The following is a 22,053-nucleotide window of genomic DNA, read 5'->3' on the forward strand; positions in this document are numbered from 1 at the left end:
ACCTACCGATGCAGGGGACGGGGGATCGTGCCCGGTCCGGGAGGATCCCACATGCCGCGGAGCGGCTGGGCCCGTGAGCCATGGCCACTGAGCCTGCGCGTCCAGAGCCTGTGCTCCGCAATGGGAGAGGCCACAACAGTGAGAGGCCCGCGTACCAAAAAAAAAAAAAAAAAAAAAAAAAAAAAAGACAGAGAGTCACTACCCTTATAACATCTTATGCAAACATTCTAGTTCCTTGGTCTCCTATTCTATCCTGACAGCATAGTTGGAAATTGTATGTTGCGCACCAAATTTATTGATGCCTTTGAAAAATGTTTAAGGCTCTGGCTTCTGAGTGGTCAACCTTTACTGTAGATGACTGAAACCGATAGAGATTGAATAAGAATGTATGCTTTTGATCAGAGAGGGAAACTCTGTAAGCTATGGATTGGGTAAGAAGTACTAAGGAAAGCTTATAACTCATCTGTCCTGATTTTGGACTCAGTTGTTTTGATGTCACAGGTATCTTAGGCTCATCAGCATATATTTGCTTCTTATTCACTTTAGAAATGGGACTCAATGACAAATTTTAAAAATTTCCCCTAAGAATCAATTTATGTAATATAGTGTGTTCTTTTTTTGAGTTTCCAGATTTGTGTTCATATTAAACATGCTGGAATCCTGTAATTGTTTAAAAGAAGTACTCTTGCTACTTTTTCACTTTTCATGATACGTTTCACTCTTGCTCTATATGATGTTAAAGTTGCTATTACAAGTTATTTTTTAACGGAAATAAAATTAATGATCTTCACAGAGAAGAAATAAAACTACTTTTAATCTACATCTCTGTTTATTTCAGTTCTTTTTTTTGTATATTTAAAATTAATTTTTCTTATTACAAAAGAAATGTGAAATTAAGGAATGGATAACCAAAAAGAAGAAAATGAAAGTTACTGGTAATTCTTACACCCAGCAATATCTACTTATATTTCATTACATTTTCCTACTCTTTTAAAAAATATTTTTTCTAAGCATTTTATCCCCCCAAAGAATATTACTTTGCATATTGTTGTGAGACACCTTTCTATATAATTAGATTTTTTATTTTATGATTTTAATGATTACATACAATTCTATCATAAATCATTTGGCCAGCATTATATTTTTCTATATTTATCTTGTTTTCAGTTTATTAATAATGTAAATATATTATAGCAATATTTCTCTAAATTTATTATTACTTCTTTTTTTTTTTTTTTTTTTTGCGGTACATGGGCCTCTCACTCTTGTGGCCTCTCCTGTTGCGGAGCACAGGCTCCGGACGCACAGGCTCAGCGACCATGGCTCACGGGCCCAGCCGCTCCGCGGCATGTGGGATCTTCCTGGACCAGGGCACGAACCTGTGTCCCCTGCATCGGCAGGCAGACTCTCAACCACTGCGCCACCAGGGAAGCCCTATTATCACTTCTTTGATGAATATGTAAAAGTGGAATTACTGAGTCAAGCAAAGGATAATAGTATTTTTAAAGCTTTTGAAATATAATGTAAAATTGACTTCCTGAAGGGCCATACTAGTTAACTCTATCAACAGTGTTTGAATGGAGGTGTCTAGTACTCCAAATACTGGCCAGTAGAGAATATTATAATTATAAAAAGATTTAATATGCTTAATGGCTATATAGAAAATATTTATTTACATATATATATATATATATATATATATATGTAAATAATTATCTGGAGTGATTTTGGCTAAATGTGACTTAAGCAAGGTAATATGTATTTTTTATCTCAAATAAAGAGAGGTCCACAAGTGGGCAATGGAAGCTGGTATAGTGGTTTGTGAATGTTATCAAAGACCCAGCTTTTTTCTTTCTTTGCAATATGCATTCTCTAGTGTGTTGGCTTGTTCCATGGCAATAAGATAGCTGCTTTGGCTTAAGTCATCATAACTGACTACAGGGCAGGAGGTAGGGGAAAGAGATAGCTATAGCAATGACTGTAACTTTTATCAGAAAGGCATGTTTCCATAAACTTCTTAGGAGATTTCTACTTAGGCCTCAATAGCCAAAATACTGTCACATGGCCTCTTCTAGCAGTAAAGGGGGCTGAGAACTAATGTAGATGGGCTGGGGAAAAGGAGGCTGGGAATAGATGTTAAATTAGCTGACATTCAGTGTATGCCATGATACCAGTAATTTTACACAAAAATTTTACATAAATGTAATAAGAGGGCTTCCCTGGTGGCACGTACCACAAAGTTTGCCCGCATACCGCCAAAAAAAAAAAAAAAAAATGTAATAACAAATAGTGTGCTATTGTAGCAGCCTTTTATGGTACTCAGATATATGGCTATCTTTCCTTGTCAATGAATTTGTATTTTAATGTTTACATAATATTCTGTTGTTTAGGGGTGCCATGTACATAGCTTTTTTGTACTTCTCTGTTTCTCTTTGGAGAAATTCCTTGAAGATAAATGATTGAGTTAAAGGATATGCACATTTGAAAACTTTATTCAAATGCCAAAGTTACTTCCAGGATAACTGTATCAGGTTACAAGCCCAACATCAGGGTTTGTACCCAGGATAGCAGCTGGATTTAAAGCTTTTAAAATTTTTGACTTGGTTAGGTGAAATATGACATCTCTTTTTAAAATTTGCATTTCTAAATTATTTGTTAGCATAGAAATTTTGTAATTGTTATTAACTACTTGTATTCTTTTAACATATAAGGTTTATATTTTTAGGTAGTAAAATTTATTTTAAAATTTAATTTTATAACTGCTGTATTTAGTTTCAAGTTTTCATGTTGTGCTTAGAATGATCTCTATTTTAAGATTATAAAATATTAATTATATTTTCTTCTGGTACATTTTAATACATTCTTTAATTCTGAAACACAGCTTCAGTATATATTTTTGTTTTTATAAAAAGCAACTTTATTGAAGTATAACTTATGTACACATGTATAGAACATACAATTTGGTAAGTTTTGGTGTTTGTATATACCTTTGAAACCATCCCTGCAATCATGATGCTGAAAATATCCATCACCCCAAAGAGTTTCCTTGTGCCCCTTTGTGATCCGTTTTTCCCCCATCCCCAGGCAACCACTGGTTTCCTTTCTGTCACTATAGTTTGCACTTTCTGAAGTTTTATAAAATGGAATTACTCAGTATGTGCTCATTTTTGTCTGCCTTCTTTCATTCCCTTATCAGATTATATGACTTGCACATATTTTCTCCCAGTCTATGGCATGTCTTTTCATTCTTTTAACAGTGTCTTTGGAAGACAAGTTCTTAATTTTGATAAAGCCCAATTTATCTGTTTTTTTCTTTTATGGATCATGATTTTAATGTTATATCTGAGAAATTTTTGCCTAACTCAAGGTTACAAAGTTTTTCTAGAAGTTTTCTAGTTTTATGTTTTATATTTAGGGCTCTTATCCATTTTGAGTTGATATTTATGTATGGTGTGAGATATGGATAAAATTCATATTTTTGCATATGAGTATCTAATGTTCCAGCACTACTTTTTTTTTTTTTGGCTTCACCACGCGGCTTGAGGGATCTTAGTTCCCCAACCAGGGATTGAACCCGTGCCCCGTGCAGTGGAAGTGTGGAGTCCTAACCTCTGGGCTGCCAGGGAATTCCCCCAAGCTACTTTTGAAAAGACTATTTTTTTCCACTGAGTCACCTTTGCAAAGTTGTTGAAAATCATCTGAATGTATATCATAGGACTATATAAATCATCAGAATGTATATATATATTTCTGCTCAGTTTGTTCCATCGATCTATTTGTATTTGCCCATCAATATTGCTATATACCAGTAGCATAGTGTCTTAATTACTATATATATGTCTAGAAGTCAGGTAGCGTAATTTCTCCAACTTTATTCTTTTATTTTCAAAGTTGTCTTGGATGTTCTAGATCATTTGCATTTTCACATGAATCTTAGAATCAGCTTATCAATTTAAAAAATGCCTGAGATTTTGATTGGAATTGGGATTTCAACTGATCTAATTCTATAGATCAATTTGGAGAGAAACAATATCTTAACAATATTGAACATGGTAAAATTTGCTCCACTTATCCTAGTTTCTTAAGATGAAATTAGAGACCTTCCTTTATTTAGGGCATATTTTATTCTTCTCACTAAGAGTTTGTAGTTTTCAATGTACAGGTCTTACAAATCTCTGTCAGATTTATCCCTAAAATATATTTTGATGTGATTGCAAATTGTAGTGTTTTATTTCAATTTCAAATTGTTCTTTCCTAGTACATAGAAATACAATTGGTTTTTGTATATTGATCTTGTATCACACAACATTGTTTCTACTAGCTTTTTTTTGTAGATTTAATCAGATTTTCTACATAGATGATCATGTCATCTGTAAGTGAAAACAGTTTTACCTCTTCCTTGACAATCTGGAGATTCAGTTTGTTTATTTTTTGCTTGCTTTTTAACCTTGGCTAGAACCTCTGGGACGATGTTGAATAGTAATGGTGAGAGCAAACATTCAGTCTTTCAGCATTAAATATGTTTTAGATGTAAGTATTTTGTAGGTGTCCTTTACCAGCTTGGGGAAGTTCCCTTTTATACCAGGTTTGCTATGAGTTTTATTAGGAATAGATATTTAATTTTTCAGTGCTTTTTCCATATCAATTGAGATATTTTATATCATTTTCTTCTTTAGTCTGTTAATAGGTGGATTACATTGATTAATTTTTTAATGTTAGCCCTGCTGTGCATTCTTGAGATAAATCATACTTTATCATGATGTATTTTCCCTTCAATAGACTGTGGGATTTAGTTTGTTAAACTTTAGTTTATAATTTTTATATGTGTTTATAAGGGATATTGATCTGCAGTTTTGCTTCCTTATAATTATGTGTCATTAATGTGGAGTTTATGGAATCAATTGGGAAATATTTACCTCCCTTCAATTTTTTTGAACAGTGTGCAGAATTGGTATTATTTTTTGCTTAAATATTTGGAAGAATTCACTAGGGAAGTTTTCCAGACATAGAGTTTTCTGTATGGGATAGCTTTTAAACTACAAATTCAATTTCTTCAAAAGATATAGGCCGCTTGAGGTTATCTATTTCTTATTGAGTGAACTTTGTTAGTTTCTGTCTTTCAAGGAATATGTACATTTCATCTGAGTTGTTGAATTATTGGCAGAAGGTTGTTCATAATATTTTCTGATCCTTTTAATATCTGTAGAATCTGTAGTGATGACAACTCACTCATTACTGATACTGCCAATTTGTGTTTTCTCTCTTTTTTGTTCCTGATCTGTTGACTAGAGGTTTATCCATTTTATCTCGTTTTGTAAAAACAGCTTTTGGTTTCACTCATTTCCTCTTTTTATTTTTTGTTTTCTATTCCTTTTCATTTCTCTCATATTCCTTTCTTCTGCTTACTTTGGGTTTAATTTTCTTTTCTTGGTTAGTTGGTTAATGCTATAAAATTTCCTCTAACTATTGCTTTAGCTGCATCTTACAAATTATGAAATGTTGTGTTTTTAATTTTCATTCAGTATAAAACAGTTTTAAATTCCCCTTTTGATTTCTTTTTTGACCCTAGTGTTATTTAGAAGTATGGTATGTAGTTTCCAAATTCTTGGGGATTTTCTGTACAACTTTTGTCATTGATTTGGAATTCAGTTTCACTGTGGTAGGAAAACATACTTTGTATGCCTCGAATCCTTTCAGATTTATTGAAACTTATTTAATGGCCCGAAGATAGGACTGTTTTTATAAATGTTCCACATGCATTTGAAAATAATGGATTTTCTTCTGTTGTAGGGTGGGATGTTATGTAAATGTCAGTTAAGGCAAATTTTCTGATAATGTTTTTAATCTTCTATATCCTTACTGATTTTCTGTCTACACGTGTCAATTATTGAGAATAGTTTGTTGAAGTCTTCAGCTATAATTTGTCTATTTCTTTTTTTTTTTTTGAAGATCTGAAGTTTTTGCTTCATACATTTTAAAGCTCTGTTTTAGGCACATGAAAGTTTAGGTGTATAATGTTCTTTGATTATTATGAAATAGCCTCTGTCTTTCTTAATATTCTTTGCTCTAAAATCTACTTTTATGATATTAATATAGCTATTCCAACTTTCTTTTGCCTAGTGTTACAGTGATATATATGTATATTTCCTTTTTTTACTTTTAAGATGTTTACATCTTTATATTTAAAGTAGGTTTCTTATAGGTAGCATATAGTTGAGTCTTGGCTTTTTTAATGCAATACAATATTATCTGTCTTTGAATTGGGGTGTTCAGACCATTTCTTAAAATAAATTTATTTACTTATTTTTGGCTGTGTTGGGTCTTCACTGCTGTGCACGGGCTTTCTCTAGTTGTGGCAAGCGGGGGCTACTCTTCATTGCAGTGTGCGGGCTTCTCATTGCGTTGGCGTCTCTTGTTGTGGAGCATGGACTCTAGGCACACGGGCTTCAGTAGCTGTGGCACGTGGGCTCAGTAGTTGTGGCTCTCAGGCTCTAGAGCACAGGCTCAGTAGTTGTGGCTTATGGGCTTAGTTGCTCCGCGGCATGTGCGATCTTCCCGGACCAGGGCTTGAACCCATGTCCCCTGCACTGGCAGGCGGACTCTTAACCACTGCGCCACCAGGGAAGTCCCTAGACCATTTATTTTTAATGTGATTATTGATATGGTTGGTTTTAAATTTACCATCTTGTTCTTTGTTTTCTCTTTGCCTCATCTTTTTTTTTTCTGCCTTCTTTTTTTTTTTAAAGATTTTTTTTTGATGTGGACCATTTTAAAAGTCTTTATTGAATTTGTTACGATATTGCTTCTGGGTTTTTTTTATGTTTTGGTTTTTTGGTCATGAGGCATGTGGGATCTTAGCTCCCCAACCAGGGAGCAAACCCACACCCCCTTCATTGGAAGGCGAAGTCTTTTTTTTTTTTTTTAACATCTTTATTGGAGTATAATTGCTTTACAATGGTGTGTTAGTTTCTGCTTTATAACAAAGTTAATCAGTTATACATATACATATGTCCCCATATTTCTTCCCTCTTGCATCTCCCTCCCTCCCACCCTCCCTGTCCCACCCCTCTAGGTGGTCACAAAGCACCGAGCTGATCTCCCTGTGCTATGCGGCTGCTTCCCACTAGCTGTCTATTTTATGTTTGGTAGTGTATATATGTCCATGCCACTCTCTCACTTTATCCCAGCATACCCTTCCCCCTCCCCATATCCTCCAGTCCATTCTCTAGTAGGTCTGCATCTTTATTCCTGTGTTGCCCCTAGGAAGGCGAAGTCTTAACCACTGGACTGCCAGGGAAGTCCCCTCCTGCATTCTTTTGAATTGAGTATGTTTTATGATTCCATTTTATCTCCTTTGTTGCCTTATTCACTATACCACCTAGTGTTAAGTTAGTTGCTTCTTTGAAGTTTACGGCAGTGTTTCTCAACCTTTCTTTTATTATTTTCTCCACAAGTCTTTTCAGAATCTTTTTCTTAATCAGCCCCTCCACACAGTTTTAGTACCACAGATAATCCTGTATATCTGTTCATATTCTATATGAATATCTGTTTTTATAGATAAAATGAGTAAGATTTTTCTGAACACTATAAATTTTTTTTTAACATCTTTATTGGAGTGTAATTGCTTTACAATGGACAAACCCTATAAATTGATTTTGCCCCTTTGGAAGCAATATTTCCCTGTCAAAAATGCACAGATGCATAATACTGTATACATCTGGAACTTATCACAGTCTATATTTAGGTGATAGTATAATGCATCAAACATACTATAAGACTCGTACAATAGTATACTTCCATTTCTCCCCTCCCAGCCTTTGTGCTATTGTTGTTTTATATTTTATATCTACATATATTATAAACCTTGCAATACATTGTTATAAATTTTGCTTTAAACAGTGATTATCTTTTTTAGAAATATTTTTATATTGGAGTATAGTTGATTAACAATGTTCTGTTAGTTTCAGGTGTACAGCAGAGTAATTCAGTTATACATGTAGAGTGATTCTCTTTGTAAGAGATATTAATAATTAAGACAATGGTCTTATATATTTACTCATGGAGTTACCTTTTCCACTGCTCTTCATTCCTTTGTGTAGAACCAGGTTCCATCTGGTATCATTTTCCTTTTTCTTGAAGTACTTTGTTAACATTTCTTTTACTGGAGAAATACTGGTGATGAATTTTTTCAGCTTTTGTAGGTCTGAAAATGTATTTTTTCACCATTTTCTTGAAAGTTATTTTCACTAGGTAAAGATTGTAGGTTGACAATGTTTTTCTTTCAATATTGTAAAGATATTGCTCCATTGTTTTCTGGCATTGCATTAAGACATAAACTGTACCTCTATATGTAATATGTCTTTTCACTCTGGCTGTTTTTAAGATTTTTTTCTTTAAGAAGTTCATTTTTGGTGTACCTTGGTATAGTTTTTTTGGTTTCGTTGTATTTTTGTTTTTCTTGTGCTTGGTATTTGTTAAGATATATATATATTTTAACATCTTTATTGCAGTATAATTGCTTTACAATGGTGTGCCAGCTTCTGCTTTATAACAAAGTGAATCAGCTATACATATACGTATATCTCCATATCTCCTGCCTCTTGTATCTCCCTCCCACCCTCCCTATCCTACCCCTGTAGGTGGTAACAAAGCACCGAGCTTATCTCTCTGTGCTATGCAACGGCTTCCCACTAGCTATCTGTTTGACATTTGGTAGTATATATAAGTCCATCCCAGTCTCTCACTTCATTCCAGCTTACCCTTCCTCCTCCACATGTCCTGAAGTCCATTCTCTACATCTGCTTCTTTATTCCTGTCCTGTCCATAGGTTCTTCAGAACCTTTTCTTTTTTAGGTTCCATATATGTGTGTTAGCATATGATATTAGTTTTTATCTTTCTGACTTACTTAATCCTGTATGACAGACTCTACGTCCATCCACCTCACTACAAATAACTCAATTTCATTTCTTTTTATGGCTGAGTAATATTCCATTGTATATATGTGCCACATCTTCTTTATCCATTCATCTGTTGATGGACACTTAGGTTGCTTCCATGTCCTAGCTATTGTAAACAGAGCTGCAGTGAACATTGTGGTACATGACTCTTTTTGAATTATGGTTTTCTCAGGGTATATGCCCAGGAATGGGATTGCTGGGTGGTATGGTAGTTCTATTTTTAGCTTTTTAAGGAACCTTCATACTGTTCTCCATAGTGACTGTATCAATTTACACTCCCACCAACAGTGCAAGATGGTTCCCTTTTCTCTACACCTTCTCCAGCATTTATTGTTTGTAGACTTTTTGGTGATGGCCATTCTGACTGGTGTGAGGTGATACCTCATTGTAGTTTTGATTTGCATTTCTCCAATGGTTAGTGATGTTGAGCAATCTTTCATGTGTTTGTTGGCAATCTGTATGTCTTCCATGGAGAAATGTCTGTTTAGGTCTTCTGCCCATTTTTGGACTGGGTTGTTAATTTTTTTGATACTGAGCTACATGAGCTGCTTGTAAATTTTGGAGACTAATCCTTTGTCAGTTGCTTCATTTGCAAATATTTTCTCCCAATCTGAGGGTTCTCTTTTCATCCTGTTTATGGTTTCCTTTGCTGTGGGAAAGCTGTTAACTTCCATTAGGTCCCATTTGTGTATTTTTGTTTTTACTTCCATTTCTCTAGGAGGTGGGTCAAAAAGGATCTTGCTGTGATTTATGTCATAGAGTGTTCTGCCTATGTTTTCCTCTAATAGTTTTATAGTGTGTGGCCTTACATTTGGGTCTCTAATCCATTTTGAGTTTATTTTTGTGTATGGTGTTTGGGAGTGTTCTAATTTCATTCTTTTAAATGTAGCCATACAGTTTTCCCAGCACCACTTATTGAAGAGGCTGTCTTTTCTCCATTGTATATTCTTGCCTCCTTTATCAAAAATAAGGTGACTATATGTGCGTGGGTTTATCTCTGGGCTTTCTATTCTGTCCATTGATCTATATTTCTGTTTTTGTGGCAGTACCATACTGTCTTGATTACTGTAGCTTTGTAGTATAGTCTGAAGTCAGGGAGCCTGATTCCTCCAGCTCCGTTTTTCTTTCTTAAGATTGCTTTGGGGCTTCCCTGGTGGTGCAGTGGTTGAGAGTCTGCCTGCTGATGCAGGGGACATGGGTTCATGCCCCAGTCTGGGAAGATCCCACGTTGCCGCGGAGCGGCTGGGCCCGTGAGCCATGGCTGCTGAGCCTGCTCATCCGGAGCCTGTGCTCCGCAGCGGGAGAGGCCACAGCAGTGAGAGGCCCTTGTACCACAAAAAAAAAAAAAAAAGATTGCTTTGGTTATTTGGGGTCTTTTGTGTTACCATACAAATTGTGAATGTTTTTGTTCTAGTTCTGTGAATAATGGCATTGGTAGTTTGATAGGGATTGCATTGAATCTGTAGATTCCTTTGGGTAGTGTAATCATTTTCACAATGTTGATTCTTCCAATGCAAGAACATGGTGTATCTCTCCATCTGTTTTTATCATCTTTAATTTCTTTCATCAGTGTCTTAGAGTTTTCTGCATACAGGTCTTTTGTCTCCTTAGGTAGGTTTATTCCTAGGTATTTTATTCTTTTGGTTGCAATGGTAAATGGCAGTGCTTCCTTCATTTCTCTTTCAGATTTTTCATTATTAGTGTATAGGAATGCCAGAGATTTCTTGCATTAATTTTGTATCCTGCTACTTTACCAAATTCATTGATTAGCTCTTGTAGTTTTCTTGTAGAGTCTTTAGGATTCTCTATATATAGTATCATGTCATCTGCAAAGAGTGATAGTTTTACTTCTTCTTTTCTGATTTGGATTCTTTTTATTTCTTTTTCCTCTCTGATTGCTGGGCTAAAACTGCCAAAAGTGTGTTGAATCATAGTTGTGAGAGTGGGTAACCCTGTCTTGTTCCTGATCTTAGTTGAAATGGTTTCAGTTTTTCACCATTGAGAATGATGTTGGCTGTGGGTTTGTCATATATGGACTTTATTATGTTGAGGTAAGTTCCCTCTATGCCTACTTTCTGGAGGTTTTTTTTTTTTATCATAAATCGGTGTTGAATTTTGTCAAAAGCTTTTTCTGCATCTATTGAGATGATCATACAGTTTTTTTACTGCAATTTGTTAGCATGGGTTAGCACATTGATTGATTTCTGTATATTGAAGAATCCTTGCATTCCTGGGATAAACCCCAATTCATCATGGTGTATGATGCTTTTAATGTGCTGTTGGATTCTGTTTGCTAGTATTTTGTTGAGAATTTTTGCATCTGTGTTCATCAGTGTATTGGCCTGTACTTTTCTTTCATTGTGGCATCCTTGTCTGGTTTTGGTATCAGGGTGATGGTGGCCTCATAGAATGAGTTTGGGAATGATTCTCCCTCTGGTATGTTTTGGAAGAGTTTGAGATGGATAGGTATTAGCTTTTCTCTAAATGTTTGATAGAATGGTACTGGCACAAAAACAGAAATATAGATCAATGGAACAGGATAGAAAGCCCAGAGATAAACCCACGCACATATGGTCACCTTATCTTTAATAAATGAGGCAGGAATGTACAGTGGAGAAAGGACAGCCTCTTCAATAAGTGGTGCTGGGAAAACTGGACAGCTACATGTAAAACTATGAGATTAGATCACTCCCTAACACCATACACAAAAATAAGCTCAAAATGGATTAAAGACCTAAATGTAAGGCCAGAAACTATCAAACTCTTAGAGGAAAACATAGGCAGGACACTCTATGACATAAATCACAGCAAGGTCCTTTTTGACCCGCCTCCTAGAGAAATGGAAATAAAAGCAAAAATAAACAAATGGGACCTAATGAAACTTCAAAGCTTTTGCACAGCAAAGGAAACCATAAACAAGACCAAAAGACAGCCCTCAGAATGGGAGAAAATATTTGCAAATGAATCAACTGACAAAGGATTAATCTCTAAAATTTACAGGCAGCTCATGCAGCTCAATAACAAAAAAACAAACAACCCAATCCAAAAATGGGCAGAAGACCTAAATAGACATTTCTCCAAAGAAGATATACAGACTGCCAACAAACACATGAAAGAATGCTCAACATCATTAATCATTAGAGAAATGCAAATCAAAACTACAATGAGATATCATCTCACACCAGTCAGAATGGCCATCATCAAAAAATCTAGAAACAATAAATGCTGGAGAGGGTGTGGAGAAAAGGGAACACTCTTGCACTGCTGGTGGGAATGTGAATTGGTACAGCCACTATGGAGAACAGTATGGAGGTTCCTTAAAAAACTACAAATAGAACTACCATATGACCCAGCAATCCCACTACTGGGCATATACCCTGAGAAAACCAGAATTCAAAAAGAGTCATGTACCAAAATGTTCATTGCAGCTCTATTTACAATAGCCCGGAGATGGAAACAACCTAAGTGCCCATCGTCGGATGAATGGATAAAGAAGATGTGGCACATATATACAATGGAATATTACTCAGCCATAAAAAGAAACGAAATTGAGCTATTTGTAATGAGGTGGATAGATCTAGAGTCTGTCATACAGAGTGAAGTAAGTCAGAAAGAGAAGGACAAATACCGTATGCTAACACATATATATGGAATTTAAGAAAAAAAAAATGTCATGAAGAACCTAGGGGTAAGACAGGAATAAAGACACAGACCTACTAGAGAATGGACTTGAGGATATGGGGAGGGGGAAGGGTAAGCTGTGACAAAGCAAGAGAGAGGCATGGACATATATACACTACCAAACGTAAGGTAGATAGCTAGTGGGAAGCAGCCGCATAGCACAGGGAGATCAGCTCGGTGCTTTGTGACCACCTGGAGGGGTGGGATAGGGAGGGTGGGAGGGAGGGAGACGCAAGCGGGAAGAGATATGGGAACATATGTATATATATAACTGATTCATTTTGTTGTGAAGCTGAAACTAACATACCATTGTAAAGCAATTATACTCCAATAAAGATGTTAAAAAAAATAAATAAATAAAAAATAAAAAATAAAAAAATTATTGTAACATTTCAAAAAAAAAAAAGAATTCGCCTGTGAGGCCATCTGGTTCTGGGCTTTTGTTTGTCAGAAGATTTTTAATCACAGTTTCAATTTCAGTGCTTGTGATTGGTCTGTTTATATTTTCTATTTCTTCCTGGTTCAATCTTGGGAGGTTGTGCTTTTCTAAGAATTTGTCCGTTTCTTCCAGGTTGTCCATTTTATTGGCATATAGTTGCTTGTAGTAATCTCTCATGGTCCTTTGTATTTCTGCAGTGTCAGCTGTTACTTCTCCTTTTTCACTTCTAATTCTATTGATTTGAGTCTTCTCCCTTATTTTCTTGGTGAGTCTGGCTAATGGCGTATCAATTTTGTTTATCTTCTCCAGGAACCAGCTTTTAGTTCTATTGACCTTTGCTATTGTTTCCTTCATTTCTTTTTCATTTATTCTTTTATTTCATTTATTTCATTTATTTCTGATCTGATCTGATCTTTATGACTTCTGCTAACTTTGTTGTTTTTTTGTTGTTTCTCTAATTGCTTTAGGTGTAAGGTTAGCTTGTTGATTTGAGATGTTTCTTGTTTCTTGGGATAGTATTGTATTGCTATAAACTTCCCTCTTAGAACTGCTTTTGCTGCATCCCATAGGCTTTGGGTCATCGTGTTTTCATTGTCTTTTGCTTCTAGGTATTTTTTGGTTTCCTGTTTAATTTCTTCAGTGATCTCTTGGTTATTAAGTAGTGTATTGTTTAGCCACCATGTGTTTGTATTTTTTATAGATTTTTTCCTGTAATTGATATTTAATCTCATAGTGTTGTGGTCAGAAAAGATACTTGATATGATTTCAATTTTCTTAAATTTACCAAGGCTTTATTTGTGACCCAGGATATGATCTATCTGAAGAATATTCCATACGCACTTGAGAAGAAAGTGTATTCTGTTGTTTTTGGATGCAATGTCCTGTAAATATCAATGAAGCCCATCATGTTTAATGTATCATTTAAAGGTTGTGTTTCCTTATTTATTTTCATTTTGGGTGATCTGTCCATTTGTGAAAGTGGGGTGTTAAAGTCCCCTACAGTGATTGTGTTACTGTCAATTTCCCCTTTTATGGCTGTTAGTATTTGCCTTATGTATTGAGGTGCTCCTATGTTGGGTGCATAAATATTTACAATTGTTTTATTTTCTTCTTGGATTAATCCCTTGATCATTAGGTAGTGCCCTTCTTTGTCTCTTGTAATAGTCTTTATTTTAAAGTCTCTTTTGTCTGATATGAGAATTGCTACTCCAGCTTTCTTTTGATTTCCATTTGCATGGAATATCTTTTTCCATCCCCTCACTTTCAGTCTTTATGTGTCCCTAGGTCTGAAGTGGGTCTCTTATAGACAGCATACATATGGGTCTTGTTTTTGTATCCATTCAGCCAGTCTATGTCTTTTGGTTGGAGTATTTAATCCATTTACATTTAAGGTAATTATCAATATGTATGCTCCTATTACCATTTTCTTAATTGTTTTGGATTTGTTATTGTAGGTCTTTTCCTTCTCTTGTGCTTCCTGCCTAGAGAAGTTCCTTTAGCATTTGTTGTAATGCTGGTTTGGTTGTGCTGAATTCTCTTAGCTTTTGCTTCTGAGGCTGCTGGGAGAGATTTCCCTTTCTCTTCTTTGTTCGTACAGCTCCTGGGGTTCTGCTTTGGATTTGGCCCTGCCTCTGTGTGTTGGTCACCTGAGGGGGTCTGTTCTTCCCTCAGACAGGACAGGGTTAAAGTACCAGCTGATTAGGGGGCTCTGGCTCACTCAGGCTGGGGGTAGGGAAGGATACGGAATGTTTGGTGAGCCTGTGGTGACAGAGGCTGGCGTGACGTTGCACCAGCCTGAGGCACACCATGTGTTCTCCCAGGGAAGTTGTCCCTGAATAATGGGAGCCTGGCAGTGGTGGGCTGCACAGGCTCGCTGGATGGGAGGTGTAGATAGTGACCTGTGCTTGTACACAGGCTTCTTGGTGGCTGCAGTAGCAGTCTTAGTGTTTCATGCCCGTCTCTGGGGCCCACGCTGATAGCTGCGGCTTCTGCCCCGTCACTGGAGCTCGTTTAGGTGGTGCTATGAATCCCCTCTCCTCGTGCATCCTGATACAATGGTCTCTTGCGTTTTAGGCAGGTCCATACTTTTTCCTGGACTCCCTCCTGGCTAGGTGTGACGCACTATCCCCCTTCAGGCTGTGTTCACACAGCCAACCCCAGTCCTCTCCCTGGGATCTGACCTCTGAAGAAGCTGGAGCCTCAGCTCCCAGCCCCCACCCATCCCGGCCAGCAGGTGAGCAGACAAGCCTCTTGGGCTGGTGAGTGCTGTTGGGCACTGATCCTCTGTTGGGAATCTCTGCACTTTGCCCTCCGCACTCCTGTGGCTGCGCTCTCCTCCCTGGCTCCGAAGCGCCCCGCCACCCCCCGTCTCTATCAGTGAAGGGGCTTCCTAGTGTGTGGAAACTTTTCCTCCTTCACAGCTCCCTCCCAGAGGTGCAGTTCCCATTCCTATTCTTTTGTCTCTGTTTTTTCTTTTTCCTTACCCAGGTATGTGGGGAGTTCCTTGCCTTTTGGGAGGTCTGAGGTCTTCTGCCAGCGTTCAGTAGGTGTTCTGTAGGAGTTGTTCCACATGTAGGTGTATTTCTGATGTATTTGGGGGAGGAAGGTGATCTCCACGTCTTACTCCTCCACCATCTTGAAGGTCTCCCTCTGTTAAGATATTTTGATCTATGGGTTATAATTTTTATCCAATTTGGAAATATTTTGGCTATTATTTTTTCAAATTTTTTTTCTGTCTCCACTCCTTTTTTCATCTTTATTTTAAGGACTCCAATTATATGTATATTTCTCACTTGGGGTTGTTCCAGAGCTCAATGATGCTGGTTTTTTTTTTTCAATCTTTTTTCTCTTTGTGCTTTTTTTGGGGTAGTTTCTACTGCTATACATTCAAGTTATTTCTTTTTTCAGTGTGTAATGTGTTCATAATCCCACTCAGTGTATTTTTTTTATCTCAGACATTGTAGTTGTCATCTCTCAAGGTTTGATTTGGGTCTCTCTCTTTTTAAAAAAAATTTTCCATGTCTTTAATTAATATAGCTCCTTTGAATATTTATAATAATATAATAATTGTTTTAATGCCTTTGTCTACTAATTCTATTGTCTGTGTCATTTCTGAGTTAGTTTTGATTGATTTTTCTCCTTGTTAATGGGTTGTAATTTCTTTTCTCTTTCTGTGTCCTGTAATTTTTGACTGAAGGACAGAATTCCTGAATTTTTATCTAATTGTGTGTTGAGTATTTTAGTTTTCCTCTAAATATTCTTGAGGTTTTTTTTTTTTTTCTGGGACACATTTAAGTTACTTGAAAAAGTTTGATCCTTTTTAATGTTGTTTTGAAGCTTTGATAGGTGGGATGGGAGCAACATTTATTCTAGTGTGAACTTTACCTGCTACTGAAACCAAACTCTTCCATGTGTTCTACCTGATAACCTAGTGAATTTTGATGGTGTATATTATGGCCAGTGAGAACAAGGATTATCTCTGGCCCTGTCTGGGCTTGTGGATTATTTCCTGTAACCTTTTTCACTGTTTTTGGTTTGTTTTTTTTTCCCTCCCCAACCTCAGGTAGTTTCCTCATAGGCATGCATCCATTAGTATTCTACTGAGTACTCAAATGGGACTCTGAAGATCTCTGGAGTTCTTTCTCTGTTGCTCTATATGCTCTCTGCCTTGAGAACGTTTGCCACTTTGGCCGTCCCAGATTCCCACCTCTATCTCCTGAACTCGGGGAGAATGCTGGGTTGCTCCTGGGCTCCCCTCCCCTGTGTTGTGGCTTGGAAATTTCTCTAGGTGGTTAGCTGGTGCAAACATAGGGCTCACTTTGTTTCATTTTTGTCAGAGATCCCTGTTGTTCATTTGATAATTTCCAGTGTCTTAAAAAATGGTTCATATATTTTATTCCATTTTTTAGCTTTTTGAGATGGGAGGGTAAATTTGGCCCCAGTTTTTCCATCTGGGCACAGAGTGAAAGTCTCCAGTGTTATAATTTTTATTTGTTTTTTTCTTTTTTTGAGTCAGCAGTCAAATATATTTCACTTGTAATTTTTTGATTTGAATTTTTTTGATATCTCCTCTTCTGTAGGCTTTCTCCTTCATGTCTCTCTCTTTTTTTTTTTTTTGCGGTACGCGGACCTCTCACTGTTGTGGCCTCTCCTGTTGCGGAGCACAGGCTCCAGATGCGCAGGCCCAGTGGCCACGGCTCACGGACCCAGCCGCTCCACGGCATGTGGGATCCTCCCAGACTGGGGCACAAACCCGCGCCCCCTGCATCGGCAGGCGGACTCTCAACCACTGTGCCACCAGGGAAGCCCCCATGTCTCTTTTTAATTTGCAGTTTATTTGTTAAAGAGTACAAATTATTTTTCCTGTGAGTTTCCCATACTCTGAATTTTGCTGATTACATCCCTGTGATTTTGTTTAATATTTTCTCTGTCTTGTTCCCTATAAATGGATAGTTGCATCTAATGCTAATAGAGTTAGGATTGATTAGTTTGGCCATACTACTGCAAGTATAGTGGTATATACTTTCAGCAGTGGGTACATTATATCTGTTTGTCTCCTTTTTTGTGATTGTAACAGCTATTGATAGTCAATGCTAAGATCCATTAATTCATTGGAAGTTGAAAAATGGTGGTATTCTATTCTTTTAAGCTTTCTTAAATATTTCCACACAGAGAATGTTTCCCTTATTTACCACTGTTTATGTGGTACAATTTGGTAGGATACAATTTTTAGCTGGAATATTTCCACACAGAGAATGTTTCCCTTATTTACCACTGTTTATGTGGTACAATTTGGTAGGATCATCAGGATAAATTCTTGGTTCTTTGTCTTTATTATTGATTTTTAAAATAATGAGTTGATTCTTTAGGATCCTTCAATAGTGAACATTTGGGTTTTTTGTTTTATTTTTAGTGTCAATATGAACCCATGCCTTTAAATATATTTGATGTATTTTACTTCATCGAAGTTATTATTATTTTGATACTCAAGTATTTTCATCTCTGGCCAGTGGTAGTCTCTTTAAGTTGGCTCTTACGTCCTTTTCATACAAGTCTGCTGGTCACTGATAGTTTCCTTGCTTTCTGGTGTGACAGGCATTCTAAGTTCATCTTGTACATTTCCTGCCTCAGACCTAGAATGAACTAGTAGAAGAAAGAAAATTAAGTGATTTCAGCATATTCTTCTGAGGCAGTAATTTTAGCATTTGGAAGCAACTGTGGAGATCAGTTAATATATTATAGTCCACACACGGACCTTAAACATGACTAGTGACATAAAAAATACTCATTGTCAACTAAGCTTCCTATTTTAAACATTAAGTGTTTTGCCTTGTGATTATGTAAGGTGATTTTTAATTTTCTTTGTAGGCTTTGCCAATCAGTCAGAAGATGATCAGGTGAATGTAATGGGTTTTCGCTTCTTAGGAGGTTCCCGAGTTACTCTTCTTGCTTCCAAAACCTCTCGTAAGTAAAGGCATGGTATTATTGCTTTTGAAAACTTCTATTAAGAACAGTGCATCACAGATCATTGCCACATCAAAGATTTCTGCAAGGGTGATGTTAGATATTGAAAACTAAGAGCCACTATATTAGTTATGAAGATAGAATCCTGTTTTATTAGTGATACTTAACTTTGGTTTTGGGGATGAGGAGAGTTTGATAGAGGAATTTAAAGAACTGAAAAATGTTTTGATATAGGTATATGGTGAGCTAGGTTTTAGGAGTTACTAGAAACTGGAGTTAATTTTTTGGGGGTATGTGTATATTCTTATATCTGCCTTTTGGACACTTGCAAAGATGAAAGTGAAAGTGAATAACTTTTGCTGAGATTAATCTCAGTAGAATGAAAAGTAGTAATTGTATAGTCAAGTTTGAATTCCATATTTAAATATGCTTTATTGATTTGTTTGCTTCATATGGGAATAATGGTTGAAACTACTCAGTGTAAAGCTGACTTCTGATGTATGTAGATAATGAAGCTACTAAACTCACTGAGTTTTGTATACCTTCTTGGAAATAAATTAAAATATTAAGAAAGGAAGTGTTTAACAAATTTTAGGTACACTAAGGGTATTAGGGGAAATGAATGTGTGTGTATGTATATATATATATATATAAGTCTGAGTACACTCCAATTTTTTAAATCTCTGCCATTTGTACAATGGTTTTCATTTTCTATCAATACTTTATGGATTTGCACTTTTAATTGGTTATTTATAATTAGAAAATATAGTAAAATAAGGATATGTTCTTTTTGAAAAATGAAGATGTTAACAGGGGGAACATATATACATCCTTATTTTAGAAACTGTAATGAAGTTTCTGTGGTTAAAATCATAACAGCTTCTGGAATGTGTAGGTTGGTGGCTAGTGAAATAAATTTGGAAACAACTAAAAATTAAAGAATAAGATACACAAATTAAAGACATTTCTGAGAAGAATGAGAGAATTCTGTACTTTTCGTGGTCTTTGTGATTGGTCATGATTGTAGTCTTCTTTACATTGGCACCATTTTACTTTGATTAATTTTAATCTTCAGTTGGATGATGGAATCATTTTTGTACATTTCTCTTTGTTAAAATGTTCTCTTTAGTTATACTAAAAAATTGTTGCCATCATTTCTTTGGGAAATTATACAAATCTGTTTGATTTCAGTTGATGATGCTGTATGATGAATCTGCAATTGAGACCATTTAAAAAAGGCAAAAATTTATTTGTGCAAATGAGGGTATTTATGTCCTAATGCATTATATTATTCATTTTTAGATAAAGTAACTCTTAGAACATTGCTGTTGCCCATAGTCACTTTATCATTCTCTAAATTTCACCAAATATCCATGTATATAACTGATTTATTCACATTCATCTTAATATATGGTAATGAATGCCTTGACACAGCTACAGTGTGGGCAGACAGACTAAATAATGGAATTGGACAGAATTCTATAAAGAATTCTTTTACATATTACATGTAAAATGTAATATTACATTTTTATTACATAAAGAATTACATATTACATAAAGAATTACATATTACATAAAGAATTACATATTACATAAAGAATTACATATTACATTAAGAATCAAATGAACTGTGTAAACTGAAACATGAAGTGTAGCCATTACAATTCCCTGATGGTTATTTTGGCCTCAGTGATGTCCAGAATTCTACCTAGGGAATGTCCTTGGAGATGAAGGAAGATAGATATGAAGAAAATACAGTGGGATGGAGTCAAGATGGTGGAGTAGGAGGATGCGGAGTTTGTGTCTCCTCACAACTAGGGCACCTACCAGGCACTGGTAGGGGACCACGGACACCTAAGGAGATGGGAGGAACCCCTGAGCAACTGGATAGGATGTGGGGGTGGAGAGGGAGCGTAGGGAGAGGTGGAGGCAGTTTGGGACCAGTGCCCCTGAGGGGTGGCTGAGGGAGGGGAGGTGCTCGCATGCCTGGAGTGGTCCACTCATGGTGAGGGGAGCAACGGGGATGGGGGAGAGACCCTTGGGGGATTGGAGTAAACACAGCCAGCATTTCCCCTGCCCACTTGGGCTCTGGGGAGACTGCTGAGATCCCAGGCCTGATCCTCTGCCCTCTGAGGCCCCCTCCAGCTGTGTGAGTCCTGAGGGCATGGGAGGGAGGGAGAGGGAGAGGGGAGAGGAAAAGTGGAGGCCAGACGGGATTGGTGGCCCTGGGGGGGGGGCGGCTGGGGGAGGGGAGGGGTTCCCATGCTCCGGAGGGTCCCACTATAGTGAGGGGGTCAGCGGGGAGCCTGCTGAGGTCCAGAGCCTGATTCTCTACACTCTGAGGCACCCTGAGCCTAAGCCCCGCCCCCACACCCCCACCCAGGGCCTAACTTCTGAACTCCTCACTCTGAGGCCCCCCTCCGGCCCTGATGCTTTATCCAGCCCTGCAGGTCCTAAGCCTAGGCCCTGCCCCCACCTAAGCCCCGACCCCACAGCTAAGACCTTTTCCAGCCTTTTTTTTTTTTAAGGTGTGGTTATTTTTTTTTTTTTCATGTTTATTTATTTTGGCTGCACTGGGCCTTAGTTGTGGCACACTGGATCTTCGTTGCAACATGTTAAGTTGTGGCATGCATGTGGGATGTAGTTCTCCGACCAGGAATCGAACCCCGGCCCCCTGCATTGGGAGCATGGAGTCTTAACCACTGGGCCACCAGCGAAGTCCCTATGGTTCTGTTTTACCTTGTTGTTGTTGTTGCATTTATATCTTTATTTTTTCTAAAAATTTTTTATTTTTCTAATTTTCCTTTATTTTTTATTCTTTGTTATTGTACTGCTCCTTTTTTTTTTTTTTGCTGCACCATGTGGCTTGCAGTATCTTGATTCCCAGGCTCGGCGGGCAGGCCTGAGCTCCTGTGGTGAGAGAGCTCTGTCCAAACTGCTGGACTAACAGAGAACCTCAGATACCAGGGAATATTAATTGGAGTGAGGTCTCCCAGAAGTCCTCATCTCGGCACCAAGACCTGGCTCTACCCAACTGCCTGCAAACTCCAGTTCTGGATGCCTCAGGCCAAACGACCAGTAAGACATGAACACAGCCCCACCCATCAAAAAAAATGACATGACAAACAAATATGTGACAGACAAAGGAGGAAGGTAAAAACCTACAAGACCAAATAAATGAAGAGGAAATAGGCAAACTACCTGAAAAAGAATTCAGAGTAATGATAGTAAAGATGATCCAAAATCTAGGAAATAGGATGGAGGCACAGATTGAGAAAATACAAGAAATGTTTAACAAAGACCTAGAAGAACTAAAGAACAAACAAACAATGATGAACAACACAATATCTGAAATGAAAAATACACTGGAAGGAATCAATAGCAGAATTACTGAGGCAGAAGAACAAATAAGTGAGCTGGAAGATAGGATGGTAGAAATAACTACTGAGGAGCAGAATAAAGAAAAAAGAATGAAAAAAATTGAGGACAGTCTCAGAGACCTCTGGGACAAC

The 22,053-nt window shown here is 37.1% G+C and overlaps 1 protein-coding gene across 1 annotated transcript in view; it reads left to right on the plus strand.

Annotated features, from left to right (window-relative positions):
- The window catches only part of LOC103090871 (protein PTHB1), a 222,599-nt gene extending 204,050 nt beyond the window's left edge, over nucleotides 1-18,549 (plus strand). The window contains exon 17 of the mRNA XM_007447404.1: nucleotides 18,446-18,549. Coding sequence (XP_007447466.1) covers nucleotides 18,446-18,549 — 104 coding nt within the window. The remainder of the gene's footprint in view (nucleotides 1-18,445) is intronic.
- Nucleotides 18,550-22,053: the final 3,504 nt, after the last annotated feature.

The sequence above is a fragment of the Lipotes vexillifer genome, unplaced genomic scaffold (genome assembly GCF_000442215.2).
Source record: "Lipotes vexillifer unplaced genomic scaffold, Lipotes_vexillifer_v1.1 scaffold1079, whole genome shotgun sequence".
Taxonomy (NCBI): Eukaryota; Metazoa; Chordata; class Mammalia; order Artiodactyla; family Lipotidae; genus Lipotes; species Lipotes vexillifer.